Below are 13,847 nucleotides of genomic sequence, written 5' to 3' on the forward strand. Positions count from 1 at the left end.
AAAACCGACTCATTTTTGTAGCATCGAAACCTATCAAGCACTCCATCATCATTTTCTACATGGATTCGTCGAACTCATCATGCCAAACCATTTTGTCATATTACATTCACCTATCAGAGATCATTCTCTGCAAAACAAGAATAATGAATGATGAATAAAGAATCATTCTTTCATTAATAAAATGTTTATCAAAGATGTCAAACAATTAAATAATGGAAGTTTACATTGACGAGGAAAGGTAGCACGAATTTGTCTGATTTGTTGGGTGTAAGCATTTGTATAGAGAGGAACGTCCACATACATACATTGCTGGGATCGGCTAGTGGACTTTGCGAGGTCGCCATTGTTTTGTAATCAAGTGCACAAGACGAGATCTCCAATACACTACTTTTGTCTTTGTCACTTCAACTGTTGCACCGCCCTGTATTCATCCTTGTGACTGTAGCCAGCTTTTGGTACGTGGATTATTCAATATAAGTTCAATTATGGTGCCATTAAGAGTGCTTTTAAATGAATCTGTATTGGTCCGGGAGTGAGAAACAGTTGAATCATATGTATACCCGTTTGAATGACGGAGCAATTGAAATCAATTCAGTTGTGTAAGATTGTTTAGATTCAACTTTTGGGATCCTGCTGTGTGATCTATCAGTTGAATATACATACCTATTTGTATGTGTATTTTGACAAAATTATTGGATTGGATTCAACTGTGTAAGATTTGTTTTGTATCAGTTTTTTGGATTCTGTTCTGTGATCTATCAGTTGAATATACAGATCTATTTGTATGTATATTTTGATAAGACAATTGAATTGGATTCAACTGTGTTGAATCTGTTAGAGTGGGGTTGTGATTACGTCAAAAGATCGATCTGTTGATGTCCAATAAAACCACTCAATTTATAGTACACAAAAAGCTATTAAGCCCTTGTCACAAATCCTATTACAGATCACAATTGAATATATACCCATTTGTTGGTGACCTGAGATTGATTTAGTCTGTAGTGTGTCTCAGCCTCTGGTTGGATAGGTTAGTTATATGTCCAAATGATCAATTCTCTTTGTGGCAGCATGGCACCCGTAGGGTCCCCTCCTAATTCATCCAGGCAGCCAGTGTCTCCCACCGCATCGGTCTCGGGTTCGAATATCTCCGGGGAATATGATAGTAGCATGGTGCAGTCCAAATTCAACGGTAACAACAGCAATAATAGTGTTCAGCCACCATCTCATGATAATTATATCCTTGACAATTCACTATGGGACTCCATTTTCAATGAAGTCATGCTGGATTCTCATGGGGATTTAATGATATCCTCTCCTGCAAGGATCTCCGCAATAGTCCATCAGAACTTTGCTTCTTTCCCTGATCATTTGCAGGCCGATAATGGCCACATGTTGGACTCCACCACTTCACCGCCTCTTGGAGGTTTCAATTACGATGACCACACAGTTTTTAGCTTTGATCAGCACAGCAAAGTAAATCACGTTAAGCAGGAGGAGATATCAGATATTCCATCCCTGAGGCAATTTGATAAGTGTTACTCTTCTTCCAAGAAGCCTGGCAATGGAGTCTCAAATTCATCTGTGTATGTTGATTCTTCAGGAAATTCAGAGATCAATACGGGCATGCATAGAGTTCCGAGTGCTCCTCAGCTGGGCCTGAACACTTCTCTTCGTTCAAGGAACGTGAGTAACAATGTAAATAATAGTCATCATCCAATGTCTATTGCAGTTCCAAATCGCCATGGAATGCATGCGAGAAGTGCAAGTAACGATTATGGCTATGGATATTTTACACCCACTTCTACGCTCAGTCCAGTCAGTCCTCAAACCTATCATGCACAATCTCTGAGTCCAACTGCTTCCTCTCTGGATTATTCCAGCCCTAATATTAATCATCATCATCACAGGAGCACACAGCAGCAGGCTCTCAGTCCTCCAGCTGGTGCCATGCAATATCACAGTAATTTGCATGCAATGCAAAATACGAGTCCCAACTCCTCTGGTCCGGAATCTCCTGAGGTACACCTTTCTTCCCCTCATATTTTTATTGGGCCTTTTTCCATTTTGCTAGTTGTTAGTATTTGTTAAAATTAATTATTATTATTATGTGTTAAGTTTGAGTAGATTCGAATCCAAGACTCCTTCTAAATAAGAAGCTCACAAATTACCTGTTTTTGTAGACTTTTTCTTTTCTTTTTTCTTTTTTTTGCCTCTTTTAATTTTCCTTCTAAATTGAAACACATTTATATTTTGCATCACAGGAAATAGGCTATTATGTTCAGCTCCTTACCTTCTGAAGATTCAATTTTTTTTGATTTATTGCCAACTTTTGTTAGATTTTTCTTGTGTGGCCAAATGTTTAGTTTGTTATATATCCAGAGCTCACTGTGGTGTTATTTGCTTCTAGAAATTGAATCGTGTACATATCAACTCGTTAGTTTGGCTACAGGTACAAGATTGAAAATATATGGAATGGGATGACAGCACCATGAATCAAGATTCAACTATGATGATTGAACTCTTTTTGTTTATGGGGTTGGGTGGATTTAACAGATGCCAACGTATCTTTATGGAGTTTCTGTCCCAATTCGATCTTCTAGTTCAGTTTGATGACTCTTATTAGCTAGCTTGAGCCGTGATTAAAACTTCTAACGAAAGGCAATTCCTTAATTCCCTTCGGTTGGCAATTCTTTGCTATTTCAGAAATTAAATTTCTTTCGACCTTTAAAATAATAAATAATATATACATCAGATTCAGATTATTTTCTGTGACTTGTTAATATTAGTCTAAACAGATTATTTTTAAATTAAGAAGAAGAGACTGGAGAATATTGTTACCATCGATAATTGGGGGCCTTGAAAAAGACCTACAGGTTTAAGACGCTAGGAAATTAAGGCTGAGAGATATGACAGCTTGCTAGTCAAGTTGTAAGCTATTGATATTGAATTCTTTGATGGGTCAAAGGAGAACTTACTTTCATATCTCAAGATAGTTTAGTGTTTTTCCAAATTATATTATTTAAATAAAAAGTTATATATTAATTAAACCGTAGTAATCCACGTTGAGGCGTATTAGTCAATGTCAATATGATGGGACAATTTTTGGTTTTTATAATAAAATAATTTTAATAAAACGAATGGTCAGTAGCCTTTTCTACAAGGACAATAATAATACAGAATTAAAAAAGCTATGATAAACGTGAACAGGAGTCCAGATTTGTTGAGAATGTTGGTTATCTTACGTATGGTGATCAGCAGATTTGAATCTGGGTTGATGCTCTAATATCACATGTAGATTTATTGATATAGAAAAATTCAGAAGCTGCCTTCCAAAACACCATCTTCACGTATTCGAAAATGAAAGATCCATCCTCGAGATGTGAAAATTAGTCCAACAAGAAGAAACAAGAGGATATCGGATTTTTCAATTTTCAATTTAATTTGTGTTTATTTAAGAGAGATTTGCTTTTTTTTTAAATCAGTCATATAAAGTGAGGAACACATGCGGATCATGATAATTTAGTAGATAGGACATGTTTATTTCTGTTTAAGCATCAGCGACAGGATTTAAAAGGAAAATAGGTACACCATGCCAATCAGTATAAGTTCTCTACAAGCACATTTAGTTGAATATATGTTCCAGGTAAAGGGATGGATATATGATTTGAAGGGTGTATATTATCCTGTTAAAAAACATGGTGGAATCTGGTGAACAACCATTTAACTTGCTTGATTCAGAATTTTCAGCTTACCTATTGAATTCCTCTATGTGATCATCATTTTTTCTGTGATTCTGTTGGCATATGCAAGCAAGCTGCAATATAATTCCTGTATTTGATCAACTTTGTTTCTATTTGTTGGCATATGCAAGCGATAGAATTCATGTATTTGATCTACATATTATTCCCGATCCGACTCTGTATGCAAGCAAATTACTGTATTTGACTATTTGCTGATTCTGTCTGCATATGCAAGCAATAGAATTTCTATATTTGATCTACCTTTTTATCTGATTTTCTCTGATTCTGTTGGCAGCAAGCAATAGCATTCTTGTGTATGATCAACTCTTTTTCTCTGATTCTGTCGGCATAATGAAGCAAATGATTCCTGTATTTGATCAACTTTTCTTCTCTGATTCTGCTGTATATGCGAGTAATAGAATTTCTGTATTAGATCAATATATTTTCTCCGATCCTGTTGCATCTGCAAGCAATAGAATTCCTTCATTTGATCAACTTGTTTTCTCTGATTCTATCCGCATATGCAAGGAATATACAACTCTTTTTATCTGACTCTACTGGTACATGCAAGAAATAGAATTCCTGTATATGATCAACTCTTTTTATCTGACTCCACTGGTATATGCAAACAATAGAATTCCTATATTTGATCAACTTTTTTCTCTGATTCTGACGTCATATGCAAGAAATAGGATTCCTCTATTTGATCAACTCTTTTTATCTGACTCTACTGGTATATGCAAATAATAGAATTCCTGTATTCGGCATATGCAAGAAATAAAATTCCTCTATTTGATCAACTCTCTTTATCTGATTCTGCTGGTATATCCAAGCACTAGAATTCCTGTATTTGATCAACTGTTTTTCTCTGATTCTGTCGTCATAAGCAAGAAATAGAATTCATGTATTTGATCAACTCCCTTTATCTGACTCTGCTGGTATATGCAAGCAATAGAATTCCTGTATATGATCAACTTTTTCGTCTGATTCTGTTGGCATATGCAATCAAACCATTTTTGGGTCGGTTTCAGTCCGCGTACGCAAGCAATACAATTCCTTTATTTGATCAACTTTTTTTTCTCCGATTCTATTGCCATATAAAAGATCTGACTTAATTCATTTAAATGATCTGTGTTTTAGTGTTTTCGATCCAGCTCTTCCAAACTTTGAACTCAGTTACGAAACACAAAAAAAAAACACCTTAATAAAACACCAAATATTTGAATTCAAAGCAAAGCCTGAGACACATGATAAGTAATACCTGAGATCATGCATGAATCATAAAAATTGTGCAATTGTGATACAGGAAATAGACGCACATGACAGCGGGCTGCAACTGGTGCATCTGCTACTGGCATGCGCGGAAGCGGCAGCTAGAGAAGACTACATGTTGGCGCACAGAACGCTGCTACAGCTGAAACAAGTGGTAACCCCAAGCGGCGACTCCATGCAAAGAGTAGCATCCTGCTTCACAGAAGCCCTTCACGCGCGGCTCATGGGCACAGGCGTCCGGTCATATGCAGCCCTTCGGGCATACGACCTCGCATCCTCCGAAGAAGTCCAGTACGCGTACCAGATCCTCTACCAGGCCTGCCCCTATGTGAAGTTCGCCCATTTCACAGCAAATCAGGCGATATTTGAGGCATTCGAGGGCGAAGAAAGGGTGCACATCATAGATCTGGACATAATGCAGGGGTATCAATGGCCCGCGTTCATTCAGGCCCTAGCGGCCAGACCAGGTGGCGCCCCCTTTCTGAGAATAACAGGCGTCGGGATGCCTCTGGAAGCAGTTCAAGAAACCGGCAAAAGACTGGCCGAATTGGCCGAATCCCTACATGTGCCCTTCGAATTCCACGCCGTGGGGGAGCGTCTGGAGAATGTACAATCTCATATGTTTCAGAGAAGAATCGGGGAAGCCCTAGCTGTGAATTCCGTGAACCGGCTTCACCGTTTATTTGCAGATCCTGCTTCTCTGGGAGGCCTCCTGAGCATGATAAGAGAACAAGCCCCAAATATTGTAACCCTAGTGGAGCAAGAGGCGAGCCACAATGGGCCCTTCTTTCTTGGCCGATTTCTCGAAGCCCTACATTACTATTCCGCCATTTTCGATTCCTTGCACGCCACGCTTCCTCAGAACAGCTCCGAGAGGAGAAAGGTCGAGCAGCTTATCTTTTCCTCCGAGATCTGCAACATTGTGGCGTGCGAGGGATCTGAGAGGGTCGAAAGACATGAGAAATTGGAGAAATGGAGGAAATTGATGGAGAGCAAAGGGTTTCAGAATGTGGCCCTGAGTGCCAATGCTGTGAACCAGTCGAAGCTTCTGCTAGGGCTTTATCCCTGTGATGGGTATAAGCTTAGTGAAGACAATGGGTGTTTGTTGTTAGGCTGGCAGGACCGCTCTTTGATTGCTGCATCTGCCTGGCATTGTTAGTGGGCGAGCTTGAAATGGAATGTTTGCGAGAGTGTCTGTGAATACATTTTCATCAGAGTTTTATGTCTGTAATTAGATGCGCATTGTTGCCTAGTTCTGGTTTGTAATGTGCTTATTTAGAGTCTTCTACATTCTATGGGTGAGATTAAGAGAGGAATAAAGATGCACCACCCAACAAGGATACTGGTTAATAACTGGTATAAATTTTATGTTCCCCACACTGTATATGATTCAATTTGAAAGGTTTTAATGCATGTTCTGTCTTTTGGGTGCCATTTCCATTGTAGGCAGTCAGAGGAGGTTTATTTGTTTATTTAATTATTAATAAAAGATAAAGATTTATCTATTTGTGTTTGATGAGGTCTATATATTATATAGAGAAGTAGTATTTATCTAATTGTGTAATTAATGAAGTTACAAGTAAAGGGGGTTTAACTATAAAATTCTGTAAATAAGCATGTTTGAGTTGAAGTGAAACTGAGATGGGTGACCTCCCACTAAGTTCTAGTGCTTCACCCTTTTGAATATCACCTAAATGTAATGACTGCTAAGTTTTCTATTCATTCTCATGAGAAATGGGTTCATGTGAACCATTACGCATGAAATATGAGTCAATGAATTTAACCCAAAAAACTACACAGAATCCTAATAGCACATCACAACTTCTGACCTCTTCCAAAAGCTTAAGTTCTTCTCCACTAGAATAACTCAAAATCCTAGTAGACATAATTTATTATGTTTTAATAAAGATCCAAGAAAAAAAATGAAATTGCTATTTATGTTTTTTAAAATTTAAGAAACTTTTGAAATTAAGAGTATATGACAAGTTTAATAAGATGAAATTTTGATTTCTCTAAGTTATTCATGATTTCTTATTCCTTAATAGCCAATATCTAATAGTTCCTCATTTTTCCACATTCATAACCATAAATATTTATATACTTATGAAATAGAATAAGACTTTTAAATATCTTTTAATATATTTATTTTATAAAATTCTTTTTATTAAATTATATTATTTTGTGTAAATAGTAGGCATATTCATATTGTAATTATATTATTATCATTGATAATGAGTGGTATATAAAGCGGAACAATTGTTCAATATTTAGGAAATGGGTTAGCAAGCTAAGTGGGATAATCTTGGAAGAAACTTCATGGTTAGGCATGCTTGAGTTAGAACCCTAGTGGGATCCAAGTGACCTCTCAAGAATGCTCAATACTTCACCTCGTGAGCATCACCTAGATGCAATGAGTATTAAGTATTTCATTCATTCTCATGAAAGATGGGTTCATGTTAATCACTACTCATGAAATTTGGATCACTAAGTTTGAACTAAAAGTTATGCACTTAAATTATGGTAGCAACATCACATTTCATTGACCTCATCAATTGACTTTCATCTTTATGCATAGAGCTAAAGGATGACATCATGTATGAATTCTTATATTTACCTGGTGAACCAACAAATATTTTAAACCTTGAAACCAAAGATCCCAATTAAATTTTGATTTTATTTTCCAAATTTGATTTGTTTGTTAGTCTTTCAAATATTTTCAATTCATTTCTCAAGTTTTCTAGTGATTAGTAATTGAGGTTATTTTTGAGACCCCCACCCTTGAATTGACTTAGCATTTGATATTATTGATTATGTTAAAGAATCCACACAATGATTGTGTCCTAATAAGAGGAATTTATAACCTATACCTTAATAAGGCCACTTATTTGAATGATGCTTACAAATTTAATAGTGGTCAAATTAACATTAACCTAGGTGATAATTATGATCATGAGATACATTCAAAAGTAAGATGTGTTAAGTTGGCATATCTGGATTTTTCTATTTTGTATGTCTTAAGCATCCAATAGGACCCTAAATTAGAGTATGGCTCTAAGGAATAGAGCCCTCCTTGAGGGGCCCTCTTCAATGATTATTATAAGGGTAGGGTGGCACAATTATTCTATTATTGTGCCTCTTCTCACCCGATAGAGGGATCTTGGCCATTTGGTTGATAGTTTCCCTTTAGAATAGTAGGGCCCCATGAATGCATAATGTAATTCCTAACCTTTAGTGAGGTGGGCCCTTAAACCTTATGGTGTCATTGGTTATTGATTAAAAAACACGAATATGGAAAAGAGACAGTATATACAATTTGAGTTTGCACCATCTCTTAGTATCAGTACAACTATTCCTACCTTCGACATTTAGAAACATCCTATATTGCTTCTTCTACCATTGCTTCATCCTTACTTCATCCCTTAGCTATGCTTCATCCATATAATATTACCCCTCCACACCTACTTATAAAGATCTAATTACGCTACTTCAAAAGGCCCTATGATTCTCATAGAAAAATTATTTGCAGAAATATGCTATCCTTTATGCCTAACTTTAAATCAATCACACAAGTCCCACCCTCCAACCTAATTTTTCTAAATCAAATGATTGATGAAGTAAAAGTGAAAGTGGATAGTAAAAATATTAATACAAATTTTGATCTTAGAAAAATTGTGATATGTCTATTTTAAATGGGAGTTATGGCACTATAATATGCTATTTAATATTGTAATAGTGGTCTTAATACATATCTTAAGCCTTATATAGTTTCATGTTTAAAATTGTATACATAACAAAATTTTAGAAATATATTTCCATAAAGACAAATATTATATTATTACATAGTCATAGACAGTTTCATGGATGTACTCATTTATTTAGTGATGTGAGGAAAAAAAACATTAAAACACAGGTCTTACAGCTATACTTTTGTATTTATTTGAGTATCTACATGGATAAAATATGAGAGTAAATGATTCTAGACAATTGGTTATTTTTCCTTCTATGTGTTCTAAATTGATTACAACTTTTAATCAAATAATTTATTAGACTAATTTATGATAATGTGTATCTAAACTTTTTTTTCATTTATGGAAGATCTATATGTTCCTATAAAAATAATGGAATCTAAGATACTTGAGAAATGAATCGAGTTTAAGTTGTTGAGTCAAGATGCTTCTTGCCGAAATGAGGTTGGGATCCTTCCCTGGATAGATTTTGGTGGAATGGATAACCCCTAGTCATTGGCTCTTAACCAAAGTGATTTTGAACCTCCAAACAAAAAATTCTTACTTTTATTTTTTCTTTATCAATAAAAGTTGAAGCCATGTTTATTTCATTAATCTAAAAAAATTACATCGTCTTCATTCAAACAGACACTGGTAGGAAAAAATAGAGAAGAAAACCTTCAGTCTAGCCTAGGACATAAGTCCTTTACACAATTACAAGATTAAAAGGGGCATAACCCAGTTTACAATCATAAGTGCTTGGGGCATTTCCCCAATAACGATAAAAAAAAAAAAGTACAAGAAAAACAACCCCTTTTTAGGGTGCAATACACAAATATGAAAAGCTTCCTTGAAGCCAACCTTCTCAATACCTTTTCTAAATAGAGATTCGTAATATAGCCTCCATAACATATATCAAGGATCTTCCTACTTTTCTAAGAATATAATATTCAAGTTAATTTTTTAAAGATAATGATTCTTTTAACCAATCTTCCTTTAGATAGCACAAGAGATGGACTATAAATAATATGTTCATAGTATTATTATGTTGAAATCCTTTCAGTTTTCATCACCTCCATCCTTTAGCACTACTCTAGAACTCCCTAAATTTTTTTTTTTTTTTATTGTGTGTGTGTGTGTGCATAAAAGAATCTATTTAATTATCTTCTTACAGGATTTGGGATACAATTCAGAGAAACAAAATAAAAATTAAAGTAAAGAACAATGTCAATCCATGAGTTTCTCCCACTACTACTCATTTTAAAAAATTCAAAGCATTCAAATAATGTAGAGGCTATATTTATTGTCAATGGTAATTATTACAATAATTCTTGTGTATGTAATGTTGATGTCATGTCTTCATTTATGCCACTACTAGTTGAATGTATAAGGTGGGTCAGTGCGAGAAGTTGGGTCTCACTTTTGGCCGAAAAGTGGAAGTGTTTTTCGTAATTTTGAAATATCTTATCAATTATACCAAAATTTGAGCGATTTAGAGATTAAATATAAAAAACTTCAAAAATAAAAATTGTAGTGCCCAGAATCTCCATTTTGAATATGTAATTTATTTATACACTTATATAATAATTATTTTTGGTATGAATCTTTAAAACCCACTTTTTCACAATGCATGTTTCCAGACCATACCACACTTGTGTATAGACACCATAATTTGACACAACTAAATGAATTTTGTGAATCATTTTAAAAGAAGTTACCTTACATACCAAAGATTGATGAGAATAATTTCCTTTAATTTTTAAATAAGTAAATTATTAATTTATTAATTGTTGATTGAGATAATTTCTAAAACCTCTCGTGTACGGACACCACAATTTAATCAAAATTCATTTTTTTAGTTTATTTTTAAAATATACAAAAGAATTGTGTGTAGATTGATGACATATAAATTAATTTAATAAATATGAAAAATTTAAAAAGTTATTAAAGTTTTAGTGAATCTCACTATTTTATGTTTAAGTGACACTTTTGATTAATAAATAATGAAAAATAACAAATTAACTCATTGTAATAACCCAAAATTGGCACATTGCCATGTTAACCAATTCTAGTCTAAGGTAAATGCACCACGTTGTGGTGCCAAAAAGATGACATCTTTTTCTTTTTCTTTTTCTAGTTTTAGAAAGTGTGTACGCGCTATAGCACGTACACACTTTCTAAAACAAAACAAAAAATTATAAATGGGTTGCAAACTTGTAGCCCATTTCATTTTCACTCCATTTTGCAAGGATTTCATAGCCATAGCGCATACACAAGTTGAAGGAATTGAATATTTTTGCCACCCACCTCCTCAAAATGCCTCCTCCTCATCAAAGTTCAAGATCGAGATCACACCGTATGTTTTCTACCCTTGTTTTTGCATTGTCTTGTAGGTTTTTTTCAATTTTTCTTTAAATTTGTTTATTTATTTAGATTGCAATTGGTTTCTTATTAGGAAATGTGAATAATGAATCAAAAAATCCCCAACAAGATCAAAACCAAAACCCTCAACAAGATCCAAATGAAAACCCTCCATAAGATGAGAATTAAAACCTTCCACAACAAGAACAAGAAATTTGGCAACCTGCACCAATTGGAAGACCTCCTCTTGGCACATAGGACAACATAATAAATGAAATAGAAAGAGGGAAAATTTAATTACAAGCACTCATTGGTAGGTTGAAAGCTTGTGGGCAAACCAATCCAATAAGAGAACAATTGGCATCCTCCTTCAAGTCCATTATGACCCATGTATCTTCTGTTAGTGGTTAGTTAGATATTTGATGTGTTAAGAGGGAAGAACAAAAAAGATATTATGCAAACAAATTATCATATCAAGATGTAAAAAAAAGACATACCAAAAGGTAGTATTTGTGCATTGTTTAGAAAGCCTGGTGAACAAAATATTGTTAGAGAGACAACTAAATAATTCCCCATCCATTGGTGCATACACGATGGTATTAGAAATAATTTTTGGGATAGATGGAAAATGGTTTTTGATGCCCCTCCCTACAATAATTACGAGCTCCCATTGTATTTCTTAAGGAAATTGTATTGTGGATTTTTCCTTGGGGAGATCCCCAATTATTTTGATATATTAGAATCTTAGGGTAGAGGTGGGGGGTCATCATTTGAGAGGTCGGGGGCATGTCGTGACCTTAACATAGTTAGGGCACCTGTTGTCAAGCCACAGGGTGAGCATGTGATTATTCCTTCAGTTGCAAAGGAACACGTAGAGGCTAGCACTCTAGGGACTATTAATGCTTTGAAACAGACCCTCATTCATTGCACAATTCCATTAGTTGAGGAGGAGCCTTCTATGCATTATGGTCACATGTGCACATCATGCAGATCCTTATACACATTTGGTAGTCATGCTGGAGATAGTATAGATGATGGGCTAGTTACTGATCAGTTCTTGAATGAGACATTTGGCATTGACACACAGGTAAATTACAATTATAATAAACTAATTTGATCACATTCCATATGTATAGTGAATGACTAATTAATTAGCATATATTGAGATTGTTCAAAATTCAAGGTCAAGGTAGCCCTAGTAGAGATCCCTCAGCCTCATTTTTTGTCCCGTAGACGAGTCTAAAGGTATGCATTGATTTAATCATTTAAATTAGTACATATATTTATTAAGTAATCATATGAAGGATTGACAAAAAAAATTATGCATGTGCATCAATTCTCTACTGGACCATCGACATTCACTAGGGACTTTGAGCCTAGGTGTGATACGAGCTTTGTAAAGGTACATTTGTTTCATGTTAATTCAATTCATTTGATTATATTTGTTTCATGTTTCATGTTACATGTAACATGTATTGTATGACATGCAACTCTTGACATCTGAGGCTCCTCCTCATCTTTTGCAGTCCATCAATCGTGGAGTGGTTGCAGCTATGGCTAGTTCAGAGCCATTGACTAGGGTATGAAAGAATTTTCTTGGTTTTAGTTGTTGTTTATAATAGTTAGTATCAAAATTTCTAATGTTATTTATAAGTGATTATATTGATTGAATTTTTGTAGGGTCTTGTTACACCCAATCGTCTATGAGCCTTTGAGGTGGACTTGCAGAGTGACTATTTGATGGTGGTATGAAAATAATTAATTTTGTGTGTACATATATTTAATTTCAACGTATAATAATTATTTAATCATATCTACTTTTTTTGTATTAGCTTGAGTTAGAGAAGAGCCTAAACAAGAGACGAGTGAGCGTGTGAGGAAGACCCCATCATCCCCATCATCTCCCTCCACACGAGAACTGAATATCTCTAGAGATTTGTTTCCTTCCCCTCGTGGGAAGGAGAAGATATAGTTGATAGACACACATGTATAGGCATTAGTGGACATATATGTTAGATTTTATGTCAGTGGACATATTCGATATACATTTGATGTATAAATGACATTTTATATTTGATGCATGACATTATTATACTTATGACATTATTGGTTAATTTATGATATGTTTTTTTATGTACAACATAATTGGTTATCATAATATATTATGTGTTTGTTAATGCATGACATTACTGGTTATCATTTTATATTATATGTTTGTTCATGTATGACATTATTGGTTATCATAATATATTATATGTTTGTTCATGTATGACATTATTGGTTATCATAATATATTATATGTTGGTTCATATATGACATTATTGGTTATCATAATATATTATGAGGTTGCATGGGTACTTGTACCCACACCCCTGGTACTCATACCCACATACCCAAGTACTAGGTACATGTATCCCAAGTACCAGGTACTCGATCGGTGGAGAGCATCATAGCTAAGGACCTTGATTGAAATTTCTAAAAAAAAATTCCTTTTTTGTTTATGTATCAGCTCGTTGTTTATCAAGCTTAATTCAATACCTAATTAGTTTAAAACTTTGATAGAATATTGGTTAACAATAAACTTTATCACTGTTCAAGCATAAGTTTATCATTTCCAATATGTCATCATCATATGATTTATGATCTTGTTCATGTTTAAAGTTTTCCTTCTATGTTATTTGTTTATCAAGCTTAATTCAATACCTAATCAGTTTGAAACTTTGATACACTATTGATCAACAATAAACTT

At 34.5% G+C, this 13,847-nt stretch overlaps 1 protein-coding gene across 1 annotated transcript; it reads left to right on the plus strand.

Annotated features, from left to right (window-relative positions):
- The first annotated feature begins 1,044 nt into the window (after positions 1-1,044).
- On the plus strand, positions 1,045-6,171 carry LOC149540586 (uncharacterized). The gene is made up of 4 exons (XM_089802717.1): positions 1,045-2,019; positions 3,644-3,698; positions 4,036-4,166; positions 5,047-6,171. Exons 1-4 carry the CDS (start codon positions 1,045-1,047, stop codon positions 6,169-6,171), a joined length of 2,286 nt encoding a protein of 761 aa, XP_089658843.1.
- Positions 6,172-13,847: the final 7,676 nt, after the last annotated feature.

The sequence above is a fragment of the Cupressus sempervirens genome, chromosome 9 (genome assembly GCF_028749045.1).
Source record: "Cupressus sempervirens isolate cs-2001-9-10 chromosome 9, ASM2874904v1, whole genome shotgun sequence".
Lineage (NCBI taxonomy): Eukaryota > Viridiplantae > Streptophyta > Pinopsida > Cupressales > Cupressaceae > Cupressus > Cupressus sempervirens.

What these genes read in the sequence shown, in the direction of transcription:
- LOC149540586 (XM_089802717.1), top strand. Translation starts at nt 1,045, where the DNA reads ATGATCAATTCTCTTTGTGGCAGCATGGCACCCGTAGGGTCCCCTCCT. An exon ending in CTGGTCCGGAATCTCCTGAG is followed by an intron (nt 2,020 to 3,643) that starts GTACACCTTTCT and finishes TATATGTTCCAG; the next exon opens with GTAAAGGGATGGATATATGA. An exon ending in TTATCCTGTTAAAAAACATG is followed by an intron (nt 3,699 to 4,035) that starts GTGGAATCTGGT and finishes TTCTGTTGGCAG; the next exon opens with CAAGCAATAGCATTCTTGTG.